This window comes from Nomascus leucogenys, chromosome 14 (genome assembly GCF_006542625.1).
Source record: "Nomascus leucogenys isolate Asia chromosome 14, Asia_NLE_v1, whole genome shotgun sequence".
Taxonomy (NCBI): Eukaryota; Metazoa; Chordata; class Mammalia; order Primates; family Hylobatidae; genus Nomascus; species Nomascus leucogenys.
In genome coordinates, this window is record NC_044394.1 from 85,252,057 (window position 1) to 85,278,016 (window position 25,960).

Sequence of the window (25,960 nt, forward strand, 5' to 3'; positions counted from 1 at the left end):
ACTCAGGGCCCACTGGGACAGATGTGCACCGACTTCACGCAGCTTCCCGGGATCCCGGCGGTAGAGGGGGAACAAGGGGGGACCCCCACCCCCTGCAAGCATCCGGCTTCCTCTGGGTCTGCAGCCTCATGAACAGGGCTCTCTCAGGCTGGGGGTGCGCTCATCTGGGTTCCCACCCCCGCCCGGGCCATGGGCCACCCCTCGCAGGGTGGTCATTGATGTCTGAGGCCCTGCCCAGCGCGGTGGCTTGGAGACTGCTCTTGCCCCTGGTCCTCTCCAGCGGAACCTACTCTGGCCCTGGACTGGTTCAGGCTGGACAGGGACTGACTAGGGGTCTGTGAGAGCAACCAGGAAAGGGGCTGTCCTCCTGGAGGGACCCCACCCCTAAGACTACTCGAACCCATCCCGGTCACATGACCCTTTCCTGGCCTGAGGCTCAGTGCCCTGAGGGGCTTCACTTGGGCCAACACAGGGGGCGGTGGGGAGGCCTGGCCCAGAAGCCCCAGCTCTGGGAACGAGAGGCTTCTGCTGAGACCCCAGAGCCCTGGGGGCCCCCCAGGAGTACCGTGGGACACAGGACCCTGGACCACCGGAAACCTGTACAATAGTCCATATATTTATTCTTAAGCAAGTTATCAATAAAAAATTTGATACTAAAATGCCTTTACATAGAGTCTGCTGTTCATAAAACCTTTGTGTGTTTTTTTGTCCATTTTGTTTTTAGTGTTTACATTGAAAAAAAATCCAACCATCCCCTTAGTTTACACATTTACAGGAATCGTGCCTTCGTCACGTTAACCACGGTGAGAGGGGAGGGGCCACACCATTCGCACGCACACAGAAAGAAAAGAGAAAACCAGGGACAAAGCGGAACCCAGCAGAAGCAGGACGAGGACGAGGCAGTGGAGCAGAGGATCCAACCTCCGTGGCCACGCCCTCCTCAGCCCTCTCTGGAACTCCAGTGGCTCAGCGCGCCCCCGTGCATTTTTCTTCACTTGACATCGTTCTGATCCCCGAGCCTCAAGCAGGACCTCGTCCAACCACCTCCCCAGACAACCACCGGGAATGAAATATTGCACTCGTGCGAGACAAAGGGTAGGCTCGTGGGCGGGAGCGGAGGGCTGGGGGCAGGGACCCCCAACCACAACATAAGCCCCCAGCCTTGAGCTTCCTGGGGAGCCTCTGGGAACGGCCCTTCAGGGGGTCCAGCCAGCAGGTGAGAAACAGGCCCCAATGGGCCCGAGAAAAATAAGGGGGCCAAGGGGACCTGGGATTGGGGTGCAGGGCACCCACCAGCACCCTGCTTCAGAGGCCTGTGGTGTGGGTGACACAGAGCTCGTCCTAGAGCAGCGGCTAACTTGGGGGCTTTCCTGAAACTCCCGTGGAGCCAGGGGAACCTTGGTGTGGGAGGACACGAAGAGTGTGTGGCCCCCCATGCGTTTCTGAGGCTGAAGGCTGTCGGGCTCAGGTCTAGGCAGCCCTGTCTGTCCTTGGCTGTGGGAGAAGGGGAGGGGTGTGAATTCTCCGGGGATAGTGGGGCAGAGCCCCCGAGGGGTGCTTCTTGCACCTGGGGCCAGGATGCGGGCTCAGGTGGTCAGGGGGACCCTTATTCTATGCCCCAAGCACTAGCCTATCAGGCCATCTGCCCCACCAAGTGGCACAGAAAAGGCCGAGAAACCTCCAAAGGGGTTGGGGAAGGCAGAGGGGTCCAAGGGCCAGGCAGATTTGGCTGGTGGAAAAGGGGGCCCAGGAAGGGCCCTTCCCCTGCTTGGGGTGGGCCCTGGGGCACAGCCTGCATTTTGTTTTCTTCTCTCCTGGCCACAGCACTGCTGGCCTGGCCTCACCACCATCTACCAAGCAGGCCAGGGATTTGGGGGCACCAATAAGGTGGGTGGGAAAAGGGGTGTCTTTTGCATGCACTCTGCTTGGGGGTGAGGAGAGAATCTGGCGGGATGGTGAACCTGCCCTCATAGGCCCCGAGCCCTGCCCAGTTCAGGAACCTGGCCAAGCTGCCCCTTCACGCGGCACCTGCTACTTTCAGGAAAGTTAGGACCCCAGGGTCCTAACTAGGACACCCAGGGGTGAGGAGAGGCTCAGAGCTGGGGCCTGCTTCCCGAGTGTGCCAGGGTGGCAAGGGTGAGGGGGGCGAGGGGCCAGCCCCTCCCTGCTCTGGATGGAGGCCAGACTCCTTGCCCTCAGATCAACTGGCCCCAGAAACAGATATCAGATATAAGTCGGAATATGATTCAGGAAATACAATCCAAACGTTGCTTTTTCTTATCAATACTTTAAAATGTTTGTTCGTCTTTGTCTTGTTTTGAACAGAGGTGAGATGCTCACGGCTGCTGTCACACTCCCTGGTCTGGGTTTTACCTCTTGAATCCTTTCCCCACGGGCCCCTCATCACCACCCCCTGCTCCAACACTTCTTTTCTAGGAGATGCACTGAAAGCAAATAAACTTGACTGACTTTCATCTTACACGGTCGTCCCCCCAAGAGATCAGAGGATGCCGCCCAGGGTCCCACCTGACCCTCCCATGGCCTCTACGCGCTGCCCCGAGCTGCCTCTGTCGTCCCAGGTGCCCCCGTTGGAACCCAGCTGGGCTGAGGAAAACAGTGCAATTCCAAAGGAAACCCCAGGACAAAAATCGCCACACACGCGCACACACATACACGCTCTCACACACCTTGTCACGCGGATGGGGCAAAACCCTTTTCCACTTTTTTCCATAAAACTTCCCCGCAGAAATACAATATTTACATAGAGAAATAAATAGACAACACACCTGATTTCTGCTTTCCCTGGTGGGAGACAGTCGGAGGTACTAGGGAATATGGCTTGGATTCGAATCTCCCGTGAACTGCCGGTGCGGGAAACGGAGGGCGCTGTGGGCGGGGCGGGCCGGGGACCCATGAGGGCCACAGCCCGACCCTCCGCAGTGGATGGGACGGGACTGGGTTCCGACACCTGGAGCGCTCTTTCCAGGGAAAACCGTAGGAAAGCCTGGGTCTTGCCCTGTGGGCTTTTGCATATTTGCTCAGACGCGCCCCTGGGAGGCTGGGGCTGCCTCCTGCCCGGTGGCTTGGCCGACGCCAGGCTCCGCACACAGGGTCCCTGGTGCAGGTGGGAGGCATCTGCGGTGGGCGGCTCAGCATAGGATGGGCACGCCATCGGCCGTCACCAGGCGCCCGGTGGTGGGGTCGTAGGTGCCCGCCAGGTAGTAGAGGTCCTGCCGGTCCTGGCACTTGCGGTTCCGGGCCATCTGCTCGTACTGCTCGCGCGCCACGACCTGGCACTTGTGGGAGATGGTCTGCACGTCGTTCTCATCCTCGTGGCAGGACTGGTACAGCGCGTTCTGGGGGCAAGACGCGCGGGGTGTCAGTGGCCGGTCTCGGCCAGTGCGCCCCTGCCCAGCCAGGAAAGACCCCCCGCCCACCCACACTCTGTAAGGGTCACCGGATGGGCTTCTGTGTGGCCGGAAGACGGCAATCAGTCCAGAGGCCGAGGAGCCTGCCGGGGACCCTCTGGGGGCTGTCGGAGTCAGAGAAATACTAATTTCCCTGAAAGATGGACGCGTCATGTGGTCTGGAAAATGGCTTCTTCTCAGAGAGAAGCAGAGGGCGTGCTGAGGGCAATTTCTGTCTCGGGCTGGCACTGGAGGAAGGGAGGGCCCACGGGGTGGGGGCCGCCACACATCCCAGGAGTGAACTGGGCACTGCTGTGGACCGCAGCCCCCCACAGTGGGGAGGGACCTAGGAACCCTGCTCTAGGGCTTGCCCATGGGCTGTGCAGCTCCCTGCAGGGCCGTGGCACCTGCTGAGCGGGGGCTGTGTGGTGGGGCCCAGTGCTCCGTGTTGGGGCACAGTGCTGGCTGCTGTTGTGCCCCCTCCCCGGGGCCCCAAGGGAGGCTGGGCCCCGCACCTGCCCCGGCCTCACCTTGCCGTCACACTGCCTCTTGCCCAGCTTGGTCTCCTCGGGGTGGTAGAACCACTTGACCTTGACCACCATGTTGCTGCCCCATGACTCCCACATGCTCTCGATGCGGCCGATGTAGGGGAGGTTGGGCCGCCCAGCTGACAGGAAGACGGCACAGTCCCCGACACGCAGGGTCTCCTCGCCCCGCACGATGGCCTTGTAGAACAGCTTCCGGGCCTTCCCCTTCATGCCACGCCGCTGTGGGGGACATGGGCAGGGCGGCTCTGAGAGGCCGGGGGCCGTGGGGACAGGCGGCGGCCAGGAGGCATGGAGCATGTGGTGTGGGTGTGAGTGTGAGTCCGAGTGTGAGTGCGCAGGGCGCCTGCAAGGGCAGGAAGCGGCAGCACCGCGGCTTAAGGCCATGGCAGCCGTGGATCTCGAGCAGGAGCCGCGCCTCCACTGAGCCCGCACATGGAATCATGACGTCTGGACACTGGATCTGGGACAGGGACGTGTGGACAAGACGTTCACCACGGTGTTATTTACGAAGGCAAAAGACCCACGAGTGGCCCCACATGCGCCCCCGAGCAGTGCCCTGGTGAGGACAGGCGCTGGCGTCCGAGCGCGGGGATACTCAGCTCTCCAGCTGGCCGCGGCACTCATCGACGTGGAAAAGTGAGGGCACAACACGCGGAGTGCAGCTCGGGCCCGGCCCCGACATGAAGCCATTTCCACTGTCACCAGGCCATGGGCTCCAGCGAGGGGCCAGCGGAAGGGGCTGCCTCACTGGGTCATGGTGGGTTTCTGCTCTTCCCTTGAGTTTTCCACATTTTTTAACTTGAAATCAAGTAGGAAGATGAAAAAGGAGAGGGAAGGGCAGCGGGGGCGCATGAGCCCGCCCTGGTTTCCTTGGGAACCAGGAGCTCCTCCCGCCACCCGCTGGAGACCTACCTGTGTGGGATTCCCCGACCACTTCCAGAGCTGCCGGGCGGGCAAGAAGGCTGAGATCTTTGGCCGGTTTTCCACGGAGGGTGGCCGCTGCCTCCGGGAGAGCTCTTTGGCTTTGGAGAAGCTCAGGGCCTCTTTGCGCTTGAGCTTGGATTTGCTGCTGCTGGGGCCTGAGCCCGCACCGCTGCCAGCCACCGTGGCCCTGGACAGGAAGCAGCGCTGGGCATGCGCGTGAGGGCCGCCGCCCTTGGAGCGCAGGGCCTCGGGCTGGGCCAGGAGGGTGGGCACGGGGTGGGTGAGGCAGGTCTGCAGCAGCAGGGTGGGGTCCTCGTCGTCTGAGCTGTAGGACGAGTCCTCATTGTCGGAGGAGCAGAGGCTGGAGGTGGACATGGAGCCTGAGGAGGAGGAGGTGGACGAGCCAGAGGACGAGGAGGACACGGACAGGCGGGCGAGGAAGCGGGAGGGCACGCCGGCCGCCAGCCCCGGCCCATCCTCGTCCTCGTCTGAGAAGGAGCTGTGGCAGTCGCTGTCGTAGGGCAGCGGGAACTCTGCCTGGCCCGAGTACTTGCGCAGCGCCAGCCCCATGGGCAGCGGTGGGATGGGTGCCCGCCCCTTCTTGTCCTTGCCCACGAGGGCCGGGTGCGCGTAGCTGGGGCTGGGCAGGGGCCGCCCGAGCTTGGGGCCGAAGTCCTTGTCCCCCATGAGCAACGCCTTGCAGGTCTTGTTCTTGGGAGAGGTCACACCCTCGTGGTCCAGCTTGACCAGGAATTCACCGCCCGCCCGCCGCCGCCCACCCTTCTCGGCCTCCACCCTCTCGGCCTTCTTGGCCCGCAGCAGCTTGTGGGCTCCCCCGGGGAGGCCCGGCCCGGTCCCCCCGACGAAGGGCGCGTAGGAGCTGGCCAGGCTGCTGAAGGAGTCGGCGCGGAAGCCGTTGCCAAACACGGGCGTGGCCACGCTGTGCACGGGGAACAGGGCCTCGCGGGCCCGCAGCTTCTTGCTGCTGCCGTTGAGCTGGAAGAGGTTCTGCAGCACCCCCGGCCCCTTGCCCGCCGCTGCCACCGCCTTCCGCTTGGTCTGCGCCACCGCGGACCAGCTCAGCAAGGGGCTGCCACGGCGGCCCAGGAAGTGGTCGGAGGCCCCCGTGGGGGATTTGGCACCTGAGGTTAGGAGTTCGGCTTTACCTGAGGGCAAAAGCCCAGCGGAGTCAGCCCTAGCTGGGCCCACAAAGCTGCCTCCACCTGCCCCTCCCCGGACCCTGCCTACCCCACGGGCCTCCTGGTTCCCCCAGCCCCCAGAGGGTGCCTTCCCCGATCCAGATTCTGGGAAGTCCAGTAAAATACCAGCTTTGTCTTTGCTAATGGATTTTTTCCCAGGTGTCTTCAAAGCTTCAGGGCCATCCTGTGCTTTGGGGGACAGGCTGGGGGTGGCGGCTTCACTAGGCGGGGCTGCCTCACTGGACGCCTTCTTGGTCCTCCGGCAGCTGCTAGACACTAGCAGGGCTGGAGAGGGCTCTGTGCCTGTGGATAGCATGGGCCAAGGGCTTCAGTGCCATGGCTGTGGGGTGACTGCTACCCCAACCCTTTCTTGGGAGCCCGTCTGGACACAGTGGAGCCCAGGCAGGGCCCTGCACCGTGCACCTCCCAAGCTCACACTGGATCTTGAAGTCAGGGGGCAGCAGCCTGACGTTGGAGACGGCGATGTGGCCGGTGTCCCCATCATCAAATTCCACCACTACTGAGTCCAGGTCCTCATCTTCGTCACCAGAGGCCCCTGTGGACGGCACACCTGAGCTTGCAGCTGGAACCCCCAGTAGGCGCCCAAAACAGGGAGGCGGCCAAAGCTGGTTGGGAGGGTGAGGGGAGGGCTCTGGGGTTCTGCTCCCTGACCACACAGACGGTGGAGCCGCCCTGCAGCCCAGGAGCGGGGGCCTCCTCTCCACCTCCTGCAGTGCCTCCCATGCGATGCCACCATCACCCCACCCAGCCCGGAACCAGACGTCCCCACACGTGCTGATGCCCACGTGCCCACCTCCCAGCCGAGTCTCGCCTGGAGGAGCCTCCTGCCCACCTGGCCACTTGCCTGTGGGACCCTTGAGCTTTTCGCCCTAGGGACCTACATGCCCTGCCTGTAGTCAGGAGGTTTTGCCCAGGGGAGCTGGTGCCCCCCGATGTACTCTGTGACCCTCAGCAGCAGTGCTCTGGGTCCCTTCCTGCTGGGCCCTCTCTGCTTGGCTGGAGGCTGGAGGCTGGAGGCTGGAGGCTGGGGCCCCCACCCTCCCTCCCCACACACCCTGTGGTTTTTCATGGCGCCTGGGGAGCTCATTTTATTGTCGTACTCTGTCTAAGCAGAGAGCTGGTTCTGCCCTTGCCAGCCTCACAAGCCAGGCTGTTGGGGGCAGATATGAGCCTGTGGGTCTCAGAGGGGCCTGCCCCAGCCCCTGCTTTGGGTACCACTTACCCTGGACCACGTTACCCGGGTACAGACATCGAGACTTCTGGCTCCAGTAGGCACAGACCCGCGTGCCAGGCGGGAGGTACCGGCTGGATTGTGGCCGCACATCCAGAACCTGCAGGAACACGGGCGACGACCCATGAGCAGGCTGGGCCCGGCCCAGGGCTGCCTGACAGCCTGGTCCCTGGGCCTGGGAGTGGCTGCGGCCCAAGCCAAGGCCTTCCTTTGCTCCCCGGGGCAGCCCGGCCCGGTCCTCACCGCTTCCTGCAGCAGCTGCTCCAGTGAGTAGATCCTCTGCCGGTTGCCCCTCTCGCCCTCGATGACGATGCTATAGCTGGGGGCATTGGGGAATGTGAGGTGCCGCGGGTCTCGGTTGCCCTCCAGGCCCCTGCCCTGCCCCACCATGCCCAGGCCTCACATGTCAGGTGGCTGCAGGGTCCTGACGCTGCCCGCGTACAGCAGGCTGTCCTCCTTGGGGATGAGCACGGGCAGCCCGTCCCGCAGGTCCTCCTTGTGGATGGCACATGAGCGCGCTGTGGGCACAGGGTGTCAGCGGCTGGCACGGCCTACCCACCGCCCCTCCCCTGGTGGCTGGCACCCTTCCTGGCCCTGCTCACCCAGGGCGGCGCTCTGCTCTGCGCCCAGGGGGCCGCTGTCCTCCTCTTCTTCCTCCTCGTCCTCCTCCTCTTCCGAGAAGCTGCTGTTGTCATCGAACTCAAAGTCTTCCTCCACGGCGAAGCTTTCCAGTAGGCGGCTCACGGCCCGGCCCTTGCCCTGGGGGCCAGAGGGGTCAGGCTTGGGTGGGGTGCAGGTGGGTGCACAGGGGGCTCCCAGAGTGGGGGGCTGCTACCTGCTTGCCGGCCTTGTGCTTCACCCTGCTCAGCTTCCGGCCCTTCCCCAGGATGGCCTTGGCGTTGCGTGCGGCCAGTGTGATGGACAGGGCCCCGTTCTTCCGCTGTGCGTGGGCAGGCAGAGAAGGGGTGAGTCGAGGGTGGGACAGCCTCAGGCTGACCCAGGGCTCAAGGGCCAGCGTGCAGGGGAGGGCGGGGAAGGCTTTTCCTCACAGGCACCCACCCTCTTGGCCCAGCACCCCAGAGTCCAGCCTCACCCGCAGCACTGGCTGCAGCACCGTGCCCTTGCGCGTGGCCCTCTTGAGGCGTTCGCTGGCCAGCTGGCTGCCCTCCTCACGGCAGGCGAAGGCCCGGGAGGGGCTGAAGAGGGCGTCCCTGCTGGGGGTGGCCCCCGGCTCTGCCCGCAGGCCACCCTTGGCCTTGCCCTTGGCTTTCTTCTTGCCCAGCGCACCTGGGGGCCTCTGCCCTGGCGCCCGCTCCAGGGTGGTGCCCACCTTGGCCTTCACCGACCGCCTCTTGATCTTGACCTCACTCTCAGGGCTGGACAGGCGGCAGGCCCCTGGGGGAGGGAGGGGAGGCCATCACAGGGGTCCCCATCCTGGAGACCCGGCTGGTTGGGCTGACTGTGCCGGTCCTCCTTCCTGGTTACCTAGCAACCCCTGCCCTCCCCTGTTACCCAGCAACCCCTGCCCTCCCTCCTGGTTACCCAGCAACCCCTGCCCTCCCTCCTGGTTACCCAGCAACCCCTGCCCTCCCTCCTGGTTACCCAGCAACCCCTGCCCTCCCTCCTGGTTACCCAGCAACCCCTGCCCTCCCTCCTGGTTACCCAGCAACCCCTGCCCTCCCTCCTGGTTACCCAGCAACCCCTGCCCTCCCTCCTGGTTACCCAGCAACCCCTGCCCTCCCTCCTGGTTACCCAGCAACCCCTGCCCTCCCTCCTGGTTACCCAGCAACCCCTGCCCTCCCTCCTGGTTACCCAGCAACCCCTGCCTCCCTCCTGGTTACCCAGCAACCCCTGCCGTCCCTCCTGGTTACCCAGCAACCTCTGCCCTCCCTCCTGGTTACCTAGCAACCCCTGCCTCTCCTTCTTCTTCTTGGCCTTCTGGTTGGCCTCCATCTTGACCACAGAGGAGGGTGAGGGCCCCAGCATGGCCACACTGGCCCCAGTGTGCAGCAGCAGCCCTGCCTCCCTGGGTGGTGCCTCTGTCCCCAGGAGACCCTCACAGTCCTCACTGTCATAGCCACTGCCTGGGAGAGAGGCAGAGGGGTCCCGATGACTTGATGTTAAGCTGTGCCATTGAGAGGTGGGGGAGGTGACCCTCTGGGCATGCGGTTATGGCGGGGCTGTGAGTGCAGCCAGTCACTGTCACCCTCTGGGCTGCTCTGTGGGGCTACTTTGGGGGCAGGCGCCTGAGGTCCTGGCCTCCAGCCTGAAGGAATTTGTATGGGTGTGGGGAGGGGTGTTTTTTTCTTATACCCTGTGCAATGGGGCACCCGCCTGGCAGGGCTGGGGCCCCCTCCCCAGGAAGTCCCTTCCCCTTTCTGCTGTCCCCCACCCAGATGGCCCTCTGCCCCTCCCCCAGCCCCAAGCGGCCCTCCCTTTGTTCTTTCTCAGGCGTCTTGAGACCTTGGGGGAAGGGGCTGGCGGAAGAAAGGAAGCTTCTATTTTTCTAGGCTCCTGTTTCTGGACACACGTGCTTACGGGGGGCGGGGGGGGGTCAGATAACGCCTCGGGGTCAGCCCAGCCGGATGCTACAGTCGCAGGGGCTGGGGCCGTTGAGAGGGCTATTTTTAACCTGGATGCTTCCGGGGGGGTCCTTCCTTCCCCTCCAGCCCTGACATGGGGGTGAGGCATGCTGACAGCCACTGAGCTCTGCCTTGGGGATGGGGGTCTCCTTTTGCAGACCTTCATCTCCTTCCCCAGCCTATTTAGTGAAAGTCTCCTTGGACTTGTCACACCCCACGAGCCATGAACCAGCCCTGGTGGCAGCCATGAACCTGCCGTCCCCTCCTCCAGCCCCCCAGTGGCCACTCACGCCAGCAACTTGCCTGCCTCCCGGGACGCAGCCACAGAGGGCTGGGCTGGGCACCTGGGTGTCTCCCGGCTGCCGTGGCCCTTGTGCTGTGGGTGCCGTGTGGCCCCAGACACCTTGGCACTCTTGGCTTGGGACAGCTTCTCCCGGATGCGCCCCCCGGGGGTAGCCTCCTTCTGCTGGAAAGAGCTGAGGCCTGCGGGCAGCCCTTTGCTCTTCACCTTGGGTTTCAGCTGGGCCACCCTGTGGGCCACGGAGGGTGCCAGCCCACCCTGACAGCTGCTTTTCTTACACTGCGCCTTCTCCTGTGAACAGGGAGGGGCAGCTGCACTCTCAGGGCGCCCTCTGCAAACCACAGCTCCTGGGCAGTTAGGTGCCTCTCTGTTGATGCCCGGCTCAGAACTGGCACCTCCCAGGCCCCTGCCCTTGATCCACAGGGGCTGAAAGGATGTCTGGCCCGAAGACACAGGGCCTGCCCCTGGAGCCTACGCTGGGGCCTTTCCCACACACTCCACTACCCAGCAACTGCCCACCCCACGTAGGGGACATGGAGGTGGCTGAGGGCCCAGTGGCTGTGGATTGTGGGGCCAGGCCGTTAGCTTTTCTACAGGGAGGGATAAAACAGCATCTGGGCAGAAGGATCAGCCCCCTGGGCAGACAAGTGAAGTATAGGCTGGGGCCCACGTCTCACCAGCCCCGCCGAGGCCACGGAGAGGGAAGGGGCAGGAGGCACCTGTTGTGCCAAGAAGGAAGGGGTGTCGGCAGCCGAGAAAGCCCCCGCCACACCAAGAAGAAACGGGGTGCCAGCAGCGTGGGGAGCTCCCCCCACACCAAGAAGAAACGGGGTGCCAGCAGCGTGGGGAGCCCCCCCACACCAAGAAGAAAGTGGGTGCCAGCAGCTGGAGGAGCCCTGGCCACACCAAGTGTGCCCTGGGCTACCTGAAGAAAGGCAGGGCCTCGCTCCAGGGAGTCTCTGTGAGCAGAGTGTAGCCTCAGCATTTGCTTTCCTGCTGGAGTGAGATGAGGAGGGTGGAGTGACATGGGCAAGTGGCGGCTGGGCCACCCGGTCAGACCTTCCCATGTTACACCGCAGGGTCAGGCTCCTCCTGCTGTCGCTGCTCGGAGCTCCCCAGCCTTGGTTGGCTCATCTGAGCAATGGGTGTCGGCAAAGGGCTGGGGAGAGTCTGCTACCTGCTACCTGCCCAGGAAGGGACCTGAAGGGCCCTGGGGCAAGGCGGGCGCCTCGGTTCTCACCACGGAGGCGGTCTGCAGGCCTGCGTAGACCCTCCTCTCCAGCTTGCTTCGCTTCTTCGCAGGCTCGCCCCCACTGCCTCCTCGCAGCTCCGCGCACAGCAGACCCAGGCTTGTCCGCACTGCCCTGGGGGCATGGGGTGGTGGGTGCAGGGCAGATGCAGGCCTGGCCGCCCCAGCCTTGTCCCCCTACTGTCTCCGTAGTGGGTCACACTCCTCCAAGGGCCCCACGTCTCGGACAGACAGAGCCGGGGGCGAGGGGCCCCGGGGGCTGAGCCAGCTCTGACCTCCCCTGAGCACCTGCCTCCAGCCAGCCCCTCTGCCTGCCAACCACTGGCCCTCAGCAGTCCCTATATCCTCAAATCTGCCCCATCCCCCACTTGGCTATACTGGAAGTGGGCACGCTTCTGTTACCCAAATCCCATCCTTCCATCCTGATAGGAAGGAACGCCCTGGCAGTGCTGTCTGGTCCTAGCCACAGTGACCCAGAGGCCAGGTGTCGGGGGCTGGGGCTGGTGAGGGCTCTGAGGGGCCGCCCAGTGCTCAGGGGCCAGGGCTCTGCTGCTACTGGGGCCTGAGTGGGGCTGCAGCCTCAGCCTCAGCACCTGGAACGAGGGACAGCCGCATATGCGCCCGTCTGTGAGTCCGGGGCAGGGCTTACACAGGCCGGCTCTGGTCCTTGGCGAGTATTCAGGGCCTGATGCTACCACCCTTAGGAGTGGGGCAGGTACCAGACAGGTTTGTGAGAACTACATCCACATTTCTGCCACAGCTGGAAGAGGATGCGCCAACCGGAGTCCTACCTGGGGCGGGGTAGGGGTGGGCGGGCGGGGTGGGGTGGGGACGGTATCCAGAGAAGCCTGGGCTTTCCTGACTCCCCAAGGACCCCACTGCCGGGCTCAGGCCCTCTCAGGACCCCGTTCTGTCCTCCACACAGGTCTTAAGGATGGAATTCTGCATCCCTGGCCCCTCCCAGATGGAGCCCTGGACACTGCAGAGGCCGAGCCTCAGCATTCCCCATGCCCCAGAGCTGTGCTGTCCCCCAGGCTGGGAGCTAGGGCAGAAGTTAACTCCAGCCTACATGGGCCCAGCAGCTACCTCCAGATGCCCCAAAACAGGTCCCACCTGATCCCCCCCACATCCCAGGCTCCCCATCTTGTGTGGGTGACCCACCCTCCCCAGAACCTCCCACTGCACCATTTCACACGGAGAAGCCAAGGCTTGGGGAATCTCTCTGCCTGTTCTTGGCTAGACGGGGCTGGGGGCTTGGCCTCTCACCTTTCAACCCCCCCACCCACAGGTGCAAAGGGATACCCAGCTGCTCATGAAAATGAATCACAGATGGAGACAAAGAGCCCTGCCTGGCCCTGGTCTGGCGTGGCCGGACGTCCCTTTCCACCTTCCTGCTCACAGAGGAGGCTGGGCTTCTGAGGCCTGAGGGGCCAGGCAGGAAGCCATGGGCCAGAAGGCACCCTTGGGCCCCTGCTCCCCCACTTCCTGCATGGTAGAAGGCCTGTCCTGGGGCCAACTGCCTCTGCCACCACTGCCTGGATGAGTGAGGGCAGGAGGTGGAAGGGTGAGGTGGGGCCCTGACCCACGGGAAGAGGGGTCCTGGACTCAGTTTCCCTCCCTGTCCTGAGGCTGCTGCCTTCTAGCCAGATCTTGGCTTCCAGGGGCCCTGTCCTGCCCAGCAGCTCCCACAGTGCTGGCTGGTTCTCAAAGGGAGACCCCCCCCAGGAGACACCTGGGCAGGGCAGGGCAGGGCAGGGGCAGCTCTGGGGGGCAGCCATATGGTGACCCCTCCACTGCCCACAGCCACGCAGCCCCTCCCAGTAACCTTCTCTGCATTTGCTAATGTTTTGTGACATAAAGCCCTGAGATTAATTTTTTGCCTCTGTCTTAATTGAAGGAACCATTTAGTGCCAATTTAACTATTATTACCAAATCATCAGGATTGATGCAGTGCGCACACGCACGCGCCGATCGTGTTTGGAGGAGCTCGGAGGATTTATGCAAATGGGCCTGCCGGGAGAGGCAATTTGTAGCCAAGAAGGACAATTATACCAGGTCCGGGAGTGCGCCAACGACTGCGCCGGGCGGGTAATGGATAATAACATCGCGCCGGCAGCCGTGAGCAGCGCCGCAGCGTGACCAACGACTTTATGCAGTGCAGATAAAGAGGCTTGCACGCAACGCCGCCTCACACTCCAGGGGGGCCGGGCGGGGACGATGCCACAGCCAGGTGTGCAGAGCCGGTGTGGCCAGGCCTGGGGGCTGTGACTTCCAGAGGGGGACCCAGGCCAGGGTGGTGCTGGGAGCTGCCGGAAGGGCAAAGCCTAACTGGAGCAGGGCTCTGTCCGCTGGTCACTCTCAATGGTCTAAGGAAGGGCAGGGCCAGGCCTTCAGAGTAGGTGTGAAGGGGCACCAGCAGCCCAGAAGCCTCAGAGGAGCCTGGACCCTGCTGCCCCAGCCTCGAGGGCTCAGGGCTGGCCACACGCACCCTGCCATGCCAGTGCCCAGGACTCACTTGACTTTCTTGCCATCACTCCTGGGGAGCGGCCCCGTGGGACGTGGAGCGGGCAGCGAGCTTGAGTGTTTGCGCTTCCTCGGCCGGCCAGGCCCCCGCCGTGCAGGGCTCCTCGAGCTCTCATCTCTCCTGGGGGCCGCAGGGGGGATGGTCAGAGGCTCATGCACAACCCAGCTCCCCGACAAGGTTCCAGCTGAGGGCACTGGCCTTAGAAGGCTACTGGGTGCGGGGAAAGCTGCGGCCCAGACTCAGCCTGTGGAGCCTGACCCCTCACACAGAGAGCAAGGCCAGCCAGGGCTCTCGCCGCCCCCGCCACCCCCACTGCCCCCACCTCCCACCATCCACACACACTGGTCGCGGTGCCCCTGCCCTTGTTGCAACTGCAGGGTGTCCCCTCTCCCAGAGAAGCCCCCAGCTTCTGCCCTGGCCCCCCAACACCCCCAGTCCCCCCTACTCCCCCTTCTGTCACCGTCCCCTCATCCGCCACCCTGCGGCCAGCCTCCTGCCACACCAGGCTCTGACAAGTGGCTCTTCCACAGACCCCTGGCCCTGCCGCTTGGTCTCGCTGCTGGCCGAATGCCTCCCTCCCTCTTTGGGCCCCACTGCCTCTGGGGGGCCTCCCCGACGGACCCCAGTGTCTGCCCACAGGTAGGGGGCAGAGCCCAATCCTGGCCCGTTCCCACATCAGCCCCAGCACCGCGGGCGCCTCCCGGGGGTGGGGGTGCTGCGACCCTCCCAGGCCCCCCCGCCATGCCGGGCGTACTCATGGTCATGCCTGCGCTGCAGGCGGGCCAGCTCCCGCTGCTTCTCCTTGTAGCGCCGCTGCAGCTCCGCCAGCTGCACGCGCATCCCCACCTCCTGCGTGTCCAGCCGGTCGATGGCGGCCTTTAGGGGGCACACCTGGTGGGCGGGGCACAGGGGCCTGTGAGCTGGGCCAGGGCCCAGGCTGGGGCTGTGTGGCAACACACTGGGCAACGTGGGCACTGGGACCTCCACTCACAGGCTTGGTCTTGGGGGTCCAGGTGTCCTTGCGCTGCAGGATCTGCATGCGGGGGGTGAGCCTGGGGCCACTGCAGGGGTCGGCCGTGGGCGTCTGCGCTGGGGCAGTGGAGCTGTCCAGGCCAGCGGCCTCCACCAGGGACCAGGCCGTGGCCAGCGTGGCCAGGTGCTGCAGGTTGAAGGCTAGCACGTCCTCTTCCTCCTCTGTGGGGCACAGGAAGGTCAGCATGGGCATAACTGGGCACACACTACCCCTCACAGACTCTTGATGTCAGCCCCGGCCCCCTGAAGCCACCCAGCCTTGAAGACCAGGATGAGGGTCAGGAGACCGGGAAGAGTGAGGTGGGCACCAGGGCTGGCACCCAGCACCCGTTTGGCTCCATGCTGGGGAGACACTCCCTTGGTGGTAGGGCAGGGTCCTCTGCGTCACACAGCAAGACAGGCCCCAAACCACCGAAGTCAAAGCAAGTGCTCGTTACAGCTTCTAACAGAAACCCCTGTGTGTCCCCCACCGGGGGGGCCCTGCTTCGAACAGCAGCCCTGGGAAGGGACACTCTGGGGCCCTCAGAGACACAGGCAGTGCGACGAGAGGCCGCTGAGACTTCGAGTGTGGAGGCTGTTGAAGTTCAACCAAGTTGAATTCCGTGGCTCAAGCCTGCGGTTCCAACAGATGTCTGTCTATGTGGCTTTAACCAAGTTCAAAGTCACATGGAGAGATGGCTTTGGAACCAGGGGCTTCAGCACTTGGGCATCACTCAACCCAGGTGGTGGAGGCTGGCGTCCCCCAGCAGCTAAGACCTGCCACTGCCTGTCCATCTGCCCATCAGTCCTTCCGTCCACTCGCCTGTATGGACACCTAAAGAGCAATGGCTGCAGGGAGGCCAGTGGTCAGTGCAGAGGGAGGGGACAAGTCCCCTCGATACCTTTAGGTTTGAGACAGGGTCTCGCTTTATTGCCCGGGCTGGAGTGCGGTGGCTCCATCACAGCTCACTGCAACCTCGAACTCCTGGGCTCCAGTATCCTCCCACCTCAGCCTCCTGGGTAGCTGGGACCCCAGGCCCTCGATTCCTTGTGAGGAGGGCAGCGGGCAGGGGTTTCTGGATGCAGCCTTACCCACTGTGACCCTTCTCAGAGGAGCAGCCACCATTCCTCCATCCTCCCTCAGAGCACCAAGTCCCTGCCCCTGCCCGGTCTCTGAACACGGCGCTGGGTTCTGCCAGGCCCTTTCCAGCATGCTCCGGCCCTGGGGCAGGCAGGAGGGCCATGGGCTGAGCACAGGTCAGGAGGGAGGGCCTGCCAGGGCCACATCCTCTGGACCTCAACCTGGGGGTGGGGACGGGGGAGCTACCCTCACAGTGACCGCAGGAGCAGTGGCCGCCCAACAGCCCAGGCAGTGGCCCGGGGAAGGGACGGCCCATCTTGGGGTCAGAGCTTGGGCCAGCAGAGGCTAGTGTCCATGCAGGGCAGGGCCCAGGGTGGGGACTCAGGGCCTGAGTAGGGGGAGCCAGCCCTGGGGGCTGACCACAGAGACCAGGAACGGGGTCCCCATGGGCTGATCCCACAAGGACATCCAGCAGGAGACAGGGGCCAGACACCTTGTGGTGGGGGTGGCTGGTTTGGCCAAGAAGACAGGAGAACTGGGGGACCCCTGTGGGATGGGCAGAGGTGCAGGCATCCCCTGGGAGAGCCTAGGAGTAACGATAACCTTACAGCACCAGCACCCCAAACCTGGTCTCTGCCTCGGAACCCCACGCTCCACTTAACGGACCGGGGCTCCCCAGAGATATGGCTCATCTCAGCCAGAAGCAGGAGTGCGGGGGAACCCCATCCATAATGCGGCAAATCAGCGCCTGACATCTGGGGCATGCACCTGAGATTCCAACAAAGGCACTGACCTGAGCGCCCAGGCCGGGGCACTCCACGGTGCGTGGCCGCTTCCCTCCTCAAGTACAGGGGAGGGCCAGGAAGCCACAAGCCCAGACCAAGGGTTGATCCATCCCCAGAGGTCACTACTAAGAAGCCAGGAGGTGCTCAGAGGGGCAGATGCTGGGGTGCAAAGCTCTGGACCGAGACCACAGATCTGGTGGGGACCATGGGAACACTCAGGCTGCTGGGTCCAGGATCCGCAGGGAATGGGAGGAGGAGAGAGGGCCGAGGGGGGTGGGCTGAGCAGCTGCTGCCATTAGCAGCTGAGGAGGCGCATCTGCAGGCCCCTTCCACTGAAGGCCCCAGGTCTCCCGGGGTCACTGCAGTTGGCCAGAAGCCCCTCTGTGCCTCCCCTGCCCTTGCAGGCTACAGGCATGTGGCCCCCACGTGGCCTCACCCAGATGGTTCTGCCAGGCCTGGGGGCTCCATGCCTGCCTGGCCCCGATGCTGGGGGCTTTTTCCCCATTTTCCCCTCTGCAAATCCTGCTGTCTGGCACAGGACAAAACTGATCTCCTAATTCATTTCAACCGAAGTGGTCGCTACACTTGTAGGGATCAGCTCTGAGCCCAGCAGGGGACCGTGAGGTGGAGACCTGGAGGGCAGAGCTGGCCCTGACTCTACTTCTGCACACTCTGGGACTGGGACACCTGGCCTGGCCGGAGTGTGACGACATCCATGCTGGGTTAAGCCACATGGCCCGCCACCCGGGACACGTGGTCTACACATGCGTATTCATGCAGTGAACGGGCTCCTGTCCTGCAGGCATTCACACAGGCAGACCGGCCACTCTGGCCATACACACAGGACCTGCTATCTACTGACGCCTCCTCATGCTGCCGGGTAAGGGTCCCTGAGACCCTCCCATAGCGGGTCTCCAGCAGCTCAGGCCCTGCCCCAAGGTGCCTCCATCTCGCCCTATCTACCTTCTCATACACCGCCAGCTGGAGGCCCAAAGGAGGGCCTCTGGGGGGTCCAGGTGGAGCCCACCCCGATAGGACTCCAAGCTTCCTCAAACCCTCTGCACAGCCCCACCCAGAAGCAGGGACTCTGGGCCAGATACCCCTGAGGGCAGGCAGCTCCCAGCACTGCGGAACCACCCCTGCTGCGTGCGGGCCAGCAGCCTCATCCAGCATAGGGTGACCACGGGCCCCTGGGGAAATGCACTGTTCCAGAACATTCTCTTGATCGTGGTGGTGAGCTTTATGCCTCCAGAAAGCAGTGGCCGAGCCCTGAAGACTGTCAGGTTCGTGCTATGAACCACTGCACCGTGCCTGGCTGGGGGACGCCCTCCACCCCAGGGCTTTCTCCGGGGTCCACAGGGAAGATGGCAGGAAGCGGGGGCTTTCCCGGGAGCACTGGACCGCAGGGAGTGCCCAGACCAAGGGCCGGGGTGGACTAAGCAGACACCTGGCCCTTGGGTGTCCCAGGTGCTCTGGCCCCGCCCACTGTTGTCCAGCTGTCCTTGGGGCCCCTGGAGCCCAGGAGCTCCCGGTCCCACAGCCCTCCCTACAGCAGGAGCCCCAACCTCCTGCCCCCTCCCCTGGGCCTGAGGGGGAAGCTGCCGGTTCCTGAACTGGACCCCCCAGGCCAGGGTAGCAGCCGTGGAGCCTGAGGAGGTGGAGGCCTGGCAGAGCAGGAGGCAGGAGGCAGGCGGCAGGCTCTCCTCTCCCTCCCCTTGCCAGGATGCGGGCCCCTGTTCAGCCACTTCCGACAGGAGCTGCTGCCCAAGAGGCCCTTCCTCTGAAACCACCATGGGGGTGAGTCCTGCTGCCAGGGCCCCACCTGAGACGGAGGGATTCGGAGATGGCACACCTGCCTTGGACTTCCATGGATGAGGGACGGCAAGGGGAGGCGGACACTCTCCAGGGGACCCGCCACACTTTGGGGACAACTCAGCGGGGCCCAAGGCTGCCATCTGGCCAGGTGACCCTGAGCCAGGCCTGCGGGTCCCACCGCTGAGACTCTGGGGGGTGGCAGCAACCACCGGGCTTACCTGGCACAGCCCTCTCACTCCTCTGCCGCTGGATTGCCAGGTCAGCCAGCTCGCTGAGCAGAGTGATGCCATGAATCCCTGAGCTGTGGGGCAGGGGGACGGCGCTGGGGGGCCCAGAGGCTGCTGGGGGCTGAGGGTCCGGTGGGCTGTCGCTGGGCAGGTCCCCCAGGTCGATGGTGGCGGCCACCAAGGCATCCAGGCCTGGTAGCGCCCTGGGTGGGTGGCTGTTGTCGGGAGCTCCCCCACAGTCCTCTTCTGAGTCCTCCATGCTCTGCTGCCCCAGCTCGTCTTCCTCCAACTCGTCCTCCTCAGGGGCCGGCTGCTCCCCCTCGTCCTCAAGGGCACCCGGGCTCCCTGCTCGCTGCCCCAGGACTTGGGGGGAGGCCACTGACGAGGGCCCCTGCTCTCCCTCCTCCCTGCTCCTCTCTTCTCGTGCCCCTCCCTGAGTAGAATGAGCCTGGCCAGTAGCCTCGGGGCCCCCTGCCTCAAGGAGGGCCCCACATTGCAGTTCTTGTAGCCCCTCAAGTGGGCTGGGGTCCACTGCCTTCCCCTGGGGTCCCCGCTCGGCAGGGTAGCGGGTGGCGGCAAGGTCCTGGGTGGCCTCCCTGGCCCCTGAGAGCAGCCCGGGCTCCTCCAGGCTCCTGGGGCTGCAGGGAGGCGGCTCCCCAGGCAGGAATGTCCTTGTGGGCTCAGGCTGGGCCCCTGGGGTGGCGGTTTGCATAGTTTCAGGGTCCTCGAGGTTAGAAGAGTGCACGTCTGAGGGTAGGGAGAAGCCCAGGCCAGCCACGGGGCGCAGGTATCCGGGAGGCAGGTCTGCAAAGGAGGGAACAGGTCAGCAGGGAGCTGGGAGTGGTGGTGAGGGGGTGTCCTGTGATAGGACAGAGGACAGTGGCCTCGAACCCTCAGACCCAAGCCCGTGCGGAAGGGTCCTGCACTAGCTGCAGGTCTGCGAGACTGGTGGCGGGGAAAGTGTTACGTTAATTAAGGGGGCAACCTGGCCGGGTGCAGTGGCTCACGCCTGTAATCCCAAAACTTTGGGAGGCTGAGGTGGGTGGATCATTTGAGGCCAGGAATTCGAGACCAGCCTGGACAACAGAGTGAGCACGTGCCACTACAAAAAAAATTAAAGAACAATTAGCTGGGTGTGGTGGTGCATGCCTATGGTCTAAGCTACACAGGAGGCTGAGGTGGGAGGATGGCTTGAGCCCAGGAGGCTGAGGCTGCAGTGAACCATGTTCGCGCCACTGGGCAACAGAGGGAGACACCCTGTCTCAAAAAAAAAAAAAAAAAAAAAAAAGTGTGAGCAACCTGAGGCCAGGCCCTCATTCCCCCAAAGAGTGGCCTTAAAGCTCCCCCCAGTAACCCTGGCCGCCTGGGCTGGGGGTGGCCTCAGGAGCCATCTCTGGCATGGTGTGCTGTGGGTAACCAGAAAAGGGGGAATTTGTAAAACATGATGCTTCAATCAGGGTTTTCCCTGAACCAGAACAAGCCGGCAGCATTTCAGAGGCATCACGTCCCATTAACTGCAAAAAAAAAAAAAAAAAAAAAAAAAAAAGCTAAGGGAAAAAAACTGAAAAACCCTCTGCTGGCTCCGTCTCCTGACTGTGAAAGTAGGACGGGTTTTATGTTCGCCACACGGTTTCCAGTGTGAACTCTCAGTCCCACTCAGAGAGAATCAAATAGGCTGGTGGGGAGTGGATGGGCGGGTGGCAGGGGCTGAGGCCAGGCCCAAGACCCCCCACCCAGGCACCTCGCCTCACTGCCCCTCCCTCACCCAGCTTTGCTGAGATCCTGAATGGCAGCCTGGTCAAGTCCCATGCCCGGTGCCCCCAGGGTGCCAGCACCACCACCAGCAGGCCCCGCCTTCATTGCTGGAGGGCCCCCACGACGGCCAGCGGGACCCCGTCTTCCTCCCGCCTTCGTCAGCCCACAGCCAGGAAGGAGGCAGCTGGGGCGCTGTGTGCTTCTCCCATGGTCATTGGGAGGATTGGGAAGAGGGAAGAGAAAGGAAGGGAATAGCCACACTGCCCTGGGTCTGGGCAGGTGTGGAACCTCCCTGCAGGCAGCCTGGATTCAGCGCAGCCCTGCCAGGCAGGGGCAGGAGAACTTGGAGCGGAGCACAGCGGGCCAGGCCAGGCGGCTACTCTCACCTGGTTCGGATGTGACGATGTCCGCCGCGGACTGCTGACCCTCCCCATTCTTTTCCTCGGCACTGCGCACCCGGGAGCCAGGCCCTGGGCTGCTGGCAGGGCAGACATTTAAAGTGCACGGGGCGCTGGGCCGAGGTGGTGGGGTGGGGCAGCTGGCGGGGGGCTTTGGGTTGGGCGGGTGGCAGCAGGGTGGCAGCTTGGTGGGGCCTGCAGCAGGTGAGGGGGCGCCCGGGGCCGTGGGGGTTAAGGCAACTGGCTTGTGGGTGGACTTCGGGGCCTTCTCCTGGGCGGGCTCCTCCAGATCCAGGTGCTGGTCTTCCGGCTTCCGCTGCCAGGGATGGGGGGAAGCTCAGCCAGGCTCAGGATGCCCTGACCCCAGTGGGCCCCCTGCTTGGGTTCATTCTGCCAGAGGCCAGGCATGCAGGGGTCTCCTGGAGCCAGGCCCGGCCAGGCAGGGAGGGGGAGAAGTGCCCGGCCCGGGCGGGCATGGCTGGGGGCGGTACCTGGAACTGGGTGGCCCTCTGCTGCTGCAAAGCATAGAGCTCCTGCTGCCGGAGAAGCTGCGGCCTCGAGTACACAGGGAGCTGGCCTGGGTGCTGCATGTGAGAGGTGGGGCCCCGGCCCCCGTACATGGGGGGCCACAGCGAGGCCTGGTCCATGACATCCGCTGTGGGCAGGGCCCAGGAGGGTTCAGCCAGGCTGGGGAGGGGACAGCTCCGGGGCTGCTTCCCCGCCACCCTTTCCTCAGCCCACCAAGCCCACTGCTCCCTCCTGAACCCTGGCCAGCACACCCCCGGCTGCTCCTCCTTCCAACAGCACCCCCCAAGTGTAGCAGCCTGGACCAGGGGCCCTTACCAAGTGCGTGGGGGGCGCTGTGGGGTGTGGGCTCTGAGGGCAGGATGACCAGCTGCGTGGGGGCGTCCTGTGGGAGGGGGAAGACAGAGGGCACAGGGCCAGCCACGGAGGCGGGGAAGCCAGGGGGCAGATTCTGGTGCAGGGCAGGGTGCCCCAGGCCTGGGAGGCAGAGGGCACAGTGGTCAGGCCTCCCACTCTCAGGAACTAGGAGGGAACCCCCATCCCCCCAGGCCAGCCCCCGCCCTTGGATCACTGACCGTAGGAGTGCCCCCCCATCCACAGGGAGGGGCTGCGGGTGCGGGGCAGCCAGGGGGGATGGGGGTGGGTGTGGGGGGCTGGGTCCCCGCCCAGCTGGCCGCTCTGCATCATGAGGTGGGGGGCCAGGTCCCCAGGGCAGCTGCTCGGTGGGTGGATCCGGGCGAACTCGACGCGGTCTTTGCTGTCCCTGTAAGACCTGGGGCTCAGCCCTGCCACCGGCGCCAATGCCCAGCTCCCCATCCCACCCCCGGACCTTTGTGGTCTCTGTAAGACCTGGGGATCAGCTCCACCAACGGTGCCAATGCCTGACTCCCTGTCCCACCCCCTGCCATCAACCTGGGAGGGAGAACGGGACCTGGAGGCTCAGGGAAAACCCCAGGCTCCAGCCTCAGTGCTCTGCAGGGCTGACCGGGGGCCTTCCTGGCCCCTGAGAGTGGGCAACCTGACCGCTGCAGGGGGTTAGCTGAGACCCCCAACCCAGGGTGAGACCCCAGAAAGGCTCTAGGGGTGGGTAGAACCCCACTCACGGCCGGCCATAGAATCTGCTGCCCCAGCCATGACCACCCCTCTTTCTCCACGTGGCTCTGAGTGGGGAGCCCCAAGCCCAGGCCTAGCCCCACTCCCCAGGGCCACAGGCCCAGCTCTCACTGCAGCAGAAGCTCACGGCCGGCGAGCCCCAGGCGGTCATCACATAGCCGCGTCCTCTCCTCCTCAGCCTCCAGGTCCAGCGCGTATGTGGAACGGGACCCACCGCCAGCTGCACAGGGTCGAGACAGCAGACGGGAGAGGGTTGGGGCGGCTAGGGAGCCACCAGCTAAGGCAAGCAGTGACCCTGCTTCGAGGTGGGGGGGCCTGATGCACTGAGGAGGATCCCCTGGTCCTGGGGCCTTGGAGGGTCTACCAAGGGCAGGTGTGGGAGCTGGGGAGCGGGGGTGCAGGGCAGGGCCAGCTGGGCCCCCTAGACTGGCCCGGCCTGCCTCCCTCTCTGTGCAGGGCCTGTACCTTTGAAGGCGGGGGCGGCCCGGCCCTGCTGCGCAGTGTTGGTGCTGTAGGCTGCCTCAGACCGGCTAGCCGTGTCCTTCTGCCGGGCCAAGGCCACGGCAATGCCCACAGGGGGCTGCCGCACCTCCCCGTCGCTGTGCGTGGTGTCGTGCTCCCTGCTGCGGGCACAGTCCGGCCTCTCCGACTGGCCTGGGCCCTTAGAGGACAGGAACTTTGCTTCCTGCTGGACGCAGCTGGCCTTGAGGCCACCCAGGCCCACCAAGGGTGCCTTCTGGCCCACCACCAGGGCCTGGCTGCTGTACTTGAGCAGGTTCTTCATGGCCGAGACCTCGTCTGGCGGTGCAGGCAGTTCCTGGGGCAGAAGGGCCGCCTGCTGCAGGCCACTGCCAAAGGGGTCCAGGTAGGCACCAGCCTTGTGCTCCTCGCTGATGGCCATGGTGGTGCCCTGGCCTGCCTGGACGCCCCATGGGGGCAGGTGGGGCCCGCTGTAGCCCAGGGATGCCAGCTCCAGGGACTTGCGCTTGGCCTCAGCCCCAATGCCCCCCTGTTCCATCTCGGCGGCCACCAAGTGCTGCTGGTGCCTGATGCGGGCCACCTTTTGTGCCCCCGGGGGGCCGGTCGGGGCTTCCTTGACAACAGTCTTATCTAAAGTGCAGCAGGCCTGGGGGACCTTCCCGCCCAGCGGGTCCTGGTGACCAGGCCGGGCACAGTCCTGTGAAGAGGTGGGCAACTCAAAGTAGCCGCTTTTGTCCAGACCACTTTTAGGGAGTCCGGGGAAGGAGGCCTCGGGGCCTGCGCTGCTGAGATAGTCCAGGCCCTTTAGCCGGGGGTTGAGGGCCGCCTCGAAGCCCCCAGGCCGCCGCTCGCCCTTGCCCTCGGCCTTCAGGTGGGCATAGGAAACTCCATAGGGTGCAGCGTGGTCGGGGGCCACGGTTCCCTCCAGGTGCCGGTCCTTACCCTCCCCTGCCACGGCACAGGCCTCGGCGGCCTGGAAGGGGCGGCCCTTGTCGGCCAGGTGTCCCACAGAAGGCACGAAGGTGGGCCCGCTGGCCTTTAGGTCCCGGGGGGCTTTGTCCTGCAGCGGGCAGAGCCCGTCAGGGCCCCCGTGCAGCTGCAGGCAGGGGAAGGAGCCGGCAGCCGTGCTGAGGGGCGGGGGTGGCCCGGCGTAGGATGCGGTGTGATGTAGCATCTGCCGCCGCTCCAGGCACTCGCTGAAGGCCGGCCTGGGCTCCGGGGGGCCTGCTGCCTCCTTTGCACAGCGCCCGGAGGTCTCCACCCCCGCGCCAGGCCGCCCCAGCATGCCCCCTGCACAGCTGGCTAGCGCAGCCCTGCCCATCTCGCCGTTGAGCACCTTGGTGTTGAGGAGGCAGGAGGTGAGGTGCTTGGGGCGGCCCTCACAGGCCCCTCGGGGTGCAGGGCCGCCCTCCCTGCAGTGCCCGTCGGCTGGCACGGGCAGCACCAGCTTGTGCCGCTCCTTGCCACCGTCCTCCTCTGCCGCCGGCCGCTCCTTGCCCTCAGCGGCCTTGCCCGCCTTCTCTCTGCCCAGCTCTTTGCCCACGAGGAAGCGGTCGAAGTCCTTGGGGCCCTTCTGCAGGGAGCCAGCCTCACCCCGGTCTCGATCCCGGCTGCAGGAGCCCATGGGGGGGGCAGGGGCTGCCCGGGCCACGCTAGGGAAGTTGTGGTTGGCCGGCAGCAGCGTGGGCTGGGGCGGCAGGTTGCGCAGGTAGAAGTTATCTGTGTGGGAAAGAGCCAAGGTCGATGGGAGGCCTTAGGGGTGAGGCTGGAGGAAGACTCCCTGACACAGGTGCTCCGGGTGCCTCCCGGACACCCGCTGGCACTAACTCCAGGTTACAGCCTAGGGAAGGTTTTTGCTTTTTTTTTTAAGACGGAGTCTCGCGCTGTCCTCTGTCACCCAGGCTGGAGTGCGGTGGCGTGATCTCGGCTCACTGCAAGCTCCACCTCCCGGGTTCACGCCATTCTCCTGTCTCAGCCTCCTGAGTAGCTGGGACTACAGGCGCCCGCCACCAGGCCCAGCTAATTTTTTGCATTTTTAGTAGAGACAGGGTTTCACCATGTTGGCCAGGATGGTCTCGATCTCCTGACCTCGTGATCCGCCCGCCTCAGCCTCCCAAAGTGCTGTGATTACAGGTGTGAGCCACAGCGCCGGGCTGGTTTTTGCTTTTGTTTTTATAAAATTGTAGTGAAATATGGGTAACATAAAATTTCCCATTTTTGGTGCACAGTTCAGGGGCACTGGGCACACTCCCCCTGCCGTGCAGCCGTCACGAGCATCCATGGCCAGAACCTCTCACCTCCCCGAACTGAAGCTCTGTCCCCGTCAAACACTCACCCTCTGCCCCCATGTTCAGCTCCCCACACCTCAGAGATGGGAGATGCAAACCCGAGGCCAGTCTCTTCCCCCGCCTGGGCCAGTGTCAGTGGGGATTTTCGGGGGATGCGGGGCAGGCAGTGAGTGTTACAGAGCATCCCTGCTGGGTCTTTACAAACAGGCACCAGGACGTTGGAAACCAGGGACAGGTGGCAGGCACAGCTCCTGGCGCCCCCGGAGGAGAGGCAAGGAAGGACGGGCGGGTCGTGGAGGAGGGGCTCACCCACCTGCTGGACAACCCTGGGAGCTCCCAGCCCCTTGGCCTCTCATCTGGGTGTCTCAGGCTGGTGGGGTAGGGTAATGTGTTGAAATGGAGAAAGGCCAGTGGCTCCAGGGGCAGAGAGCAGCAGCTGTGCTCACCCTGCCTGGTGGGTGGTGTCTGGGGTCCCTGAAATGGTTGCCCAGCCTGG

At 64.4% G+C, this 25,960-nt stretch overlaps 1 protein-coding gene and 1 pseudogene across 6 annotated transcripts in view; both read right to left on the minus strand.

Annotated features, from left to right (window-relative positions):
- Window positions 1-595: 595 nt before the first annotated feature.
- LOC105740810 lies at window positions 596-2,952 on the minus strand (annotated as a pseudogene). The gene has a single exon (XR_001116897.2). The product of XR_001116897.2 is annotated as an uncharacterized LOC105740810 (transcript).
- Window positions 601-25,960, minus strand: part of BAHCC1 (BAH domain and coiled-coil containing 1) — a 67,417-nt gene continuing 42,057 nt past the window's right edge. For 4 of the 5 annotated variants that reach the window (XM_030827308.1, XM_030827311.1, XM_030827309.1 and 1 more), the window contains 24 exons: window positions 23,162-24,895; window positions 22,808-22,916; window positions 22,159-22,346; window positions 21,902-22,060; window positions 21,550-21,713; window positions 21,047-21,374; window positions 18,897-19,709; window positions 14,978-15,180; window positions 14,741-14,877; window positions 13,978-14,106; window positions 11,454-11,577; window positions 10,216-10,504; window positions 9,232-9,414; window positions 8,424-8,725; window positions 8,166-8,270; window positions 7,933-8,089; window positions 7,734-7,848; window positions 7,574-7,649; window positions 7,322-7,430; window positions 6,515-6,634; window positions 6,205-6,381; window positions 4,868-6,045; window positions 3,938-4,174; window positions 601-3,356 (listed from right to left, as the gene is read on the minus strand). In XM_030827308.1, coding sequence (XP_030683168.1) covers window positions 3,150-3,356; window positions 3,938-4,174; window positions 4,868-6,045; window positions 6,205-6,381; window positions 6,515-6,634; window positions 7,322-7,430; window positions 7,574-7,649; window positions 7,734-7,848; window positions 7,933-8,089; window positions 8,166-8,270; window positions 8,424-8,725; window positions 9,232-9,414; window positions 10,216-10,504; window positions 11,454-11,577; window positions 13,978-14,106; window positions 14,741-14,877; window positions 14,978-15,180; window positions 18,897-19,709; window positions 21,047-21,374; window positions 21,550-21,713; window positions 21,902-22,060; window positions 22,159-22,346; window positions 22,808-22,916; window positions 23,162-24,895 — 7,343 coding nt within the window. In that variant the 3' untranslated portion in view covers window positions 601-3,149. The remainder of the gene's footprint in view (window positions 3,357-3,937; window positions 4,175-4,867; window positions 6,046-6,204; window positions 6,382-6,514; window positions 6,635-7,321; window positions 7,431-7,573; window positions 7,650-7,733; window positions 7,849-7,932; window positions 8,090-8,165; window positions 8,271-8,423; window positions 8,726-9,231; window positions 9,415-10,215; window positions 10,505-11,453; window positions 11,578-13,977; window positions 14,107-14,740; window positions 14,878-14,977; window positions 15,181-18,896; window positions 19,710-21,046; window positions 21,375-21,549; window positions 21,714-21,901; window positions 22,061-22,158; window positions 22,347-22,807; window positions 22,917-23,161; window positions 24,896-25,960) is intronic. The other variant, XM_030827312.1, reaches the window with a different exon arrangement.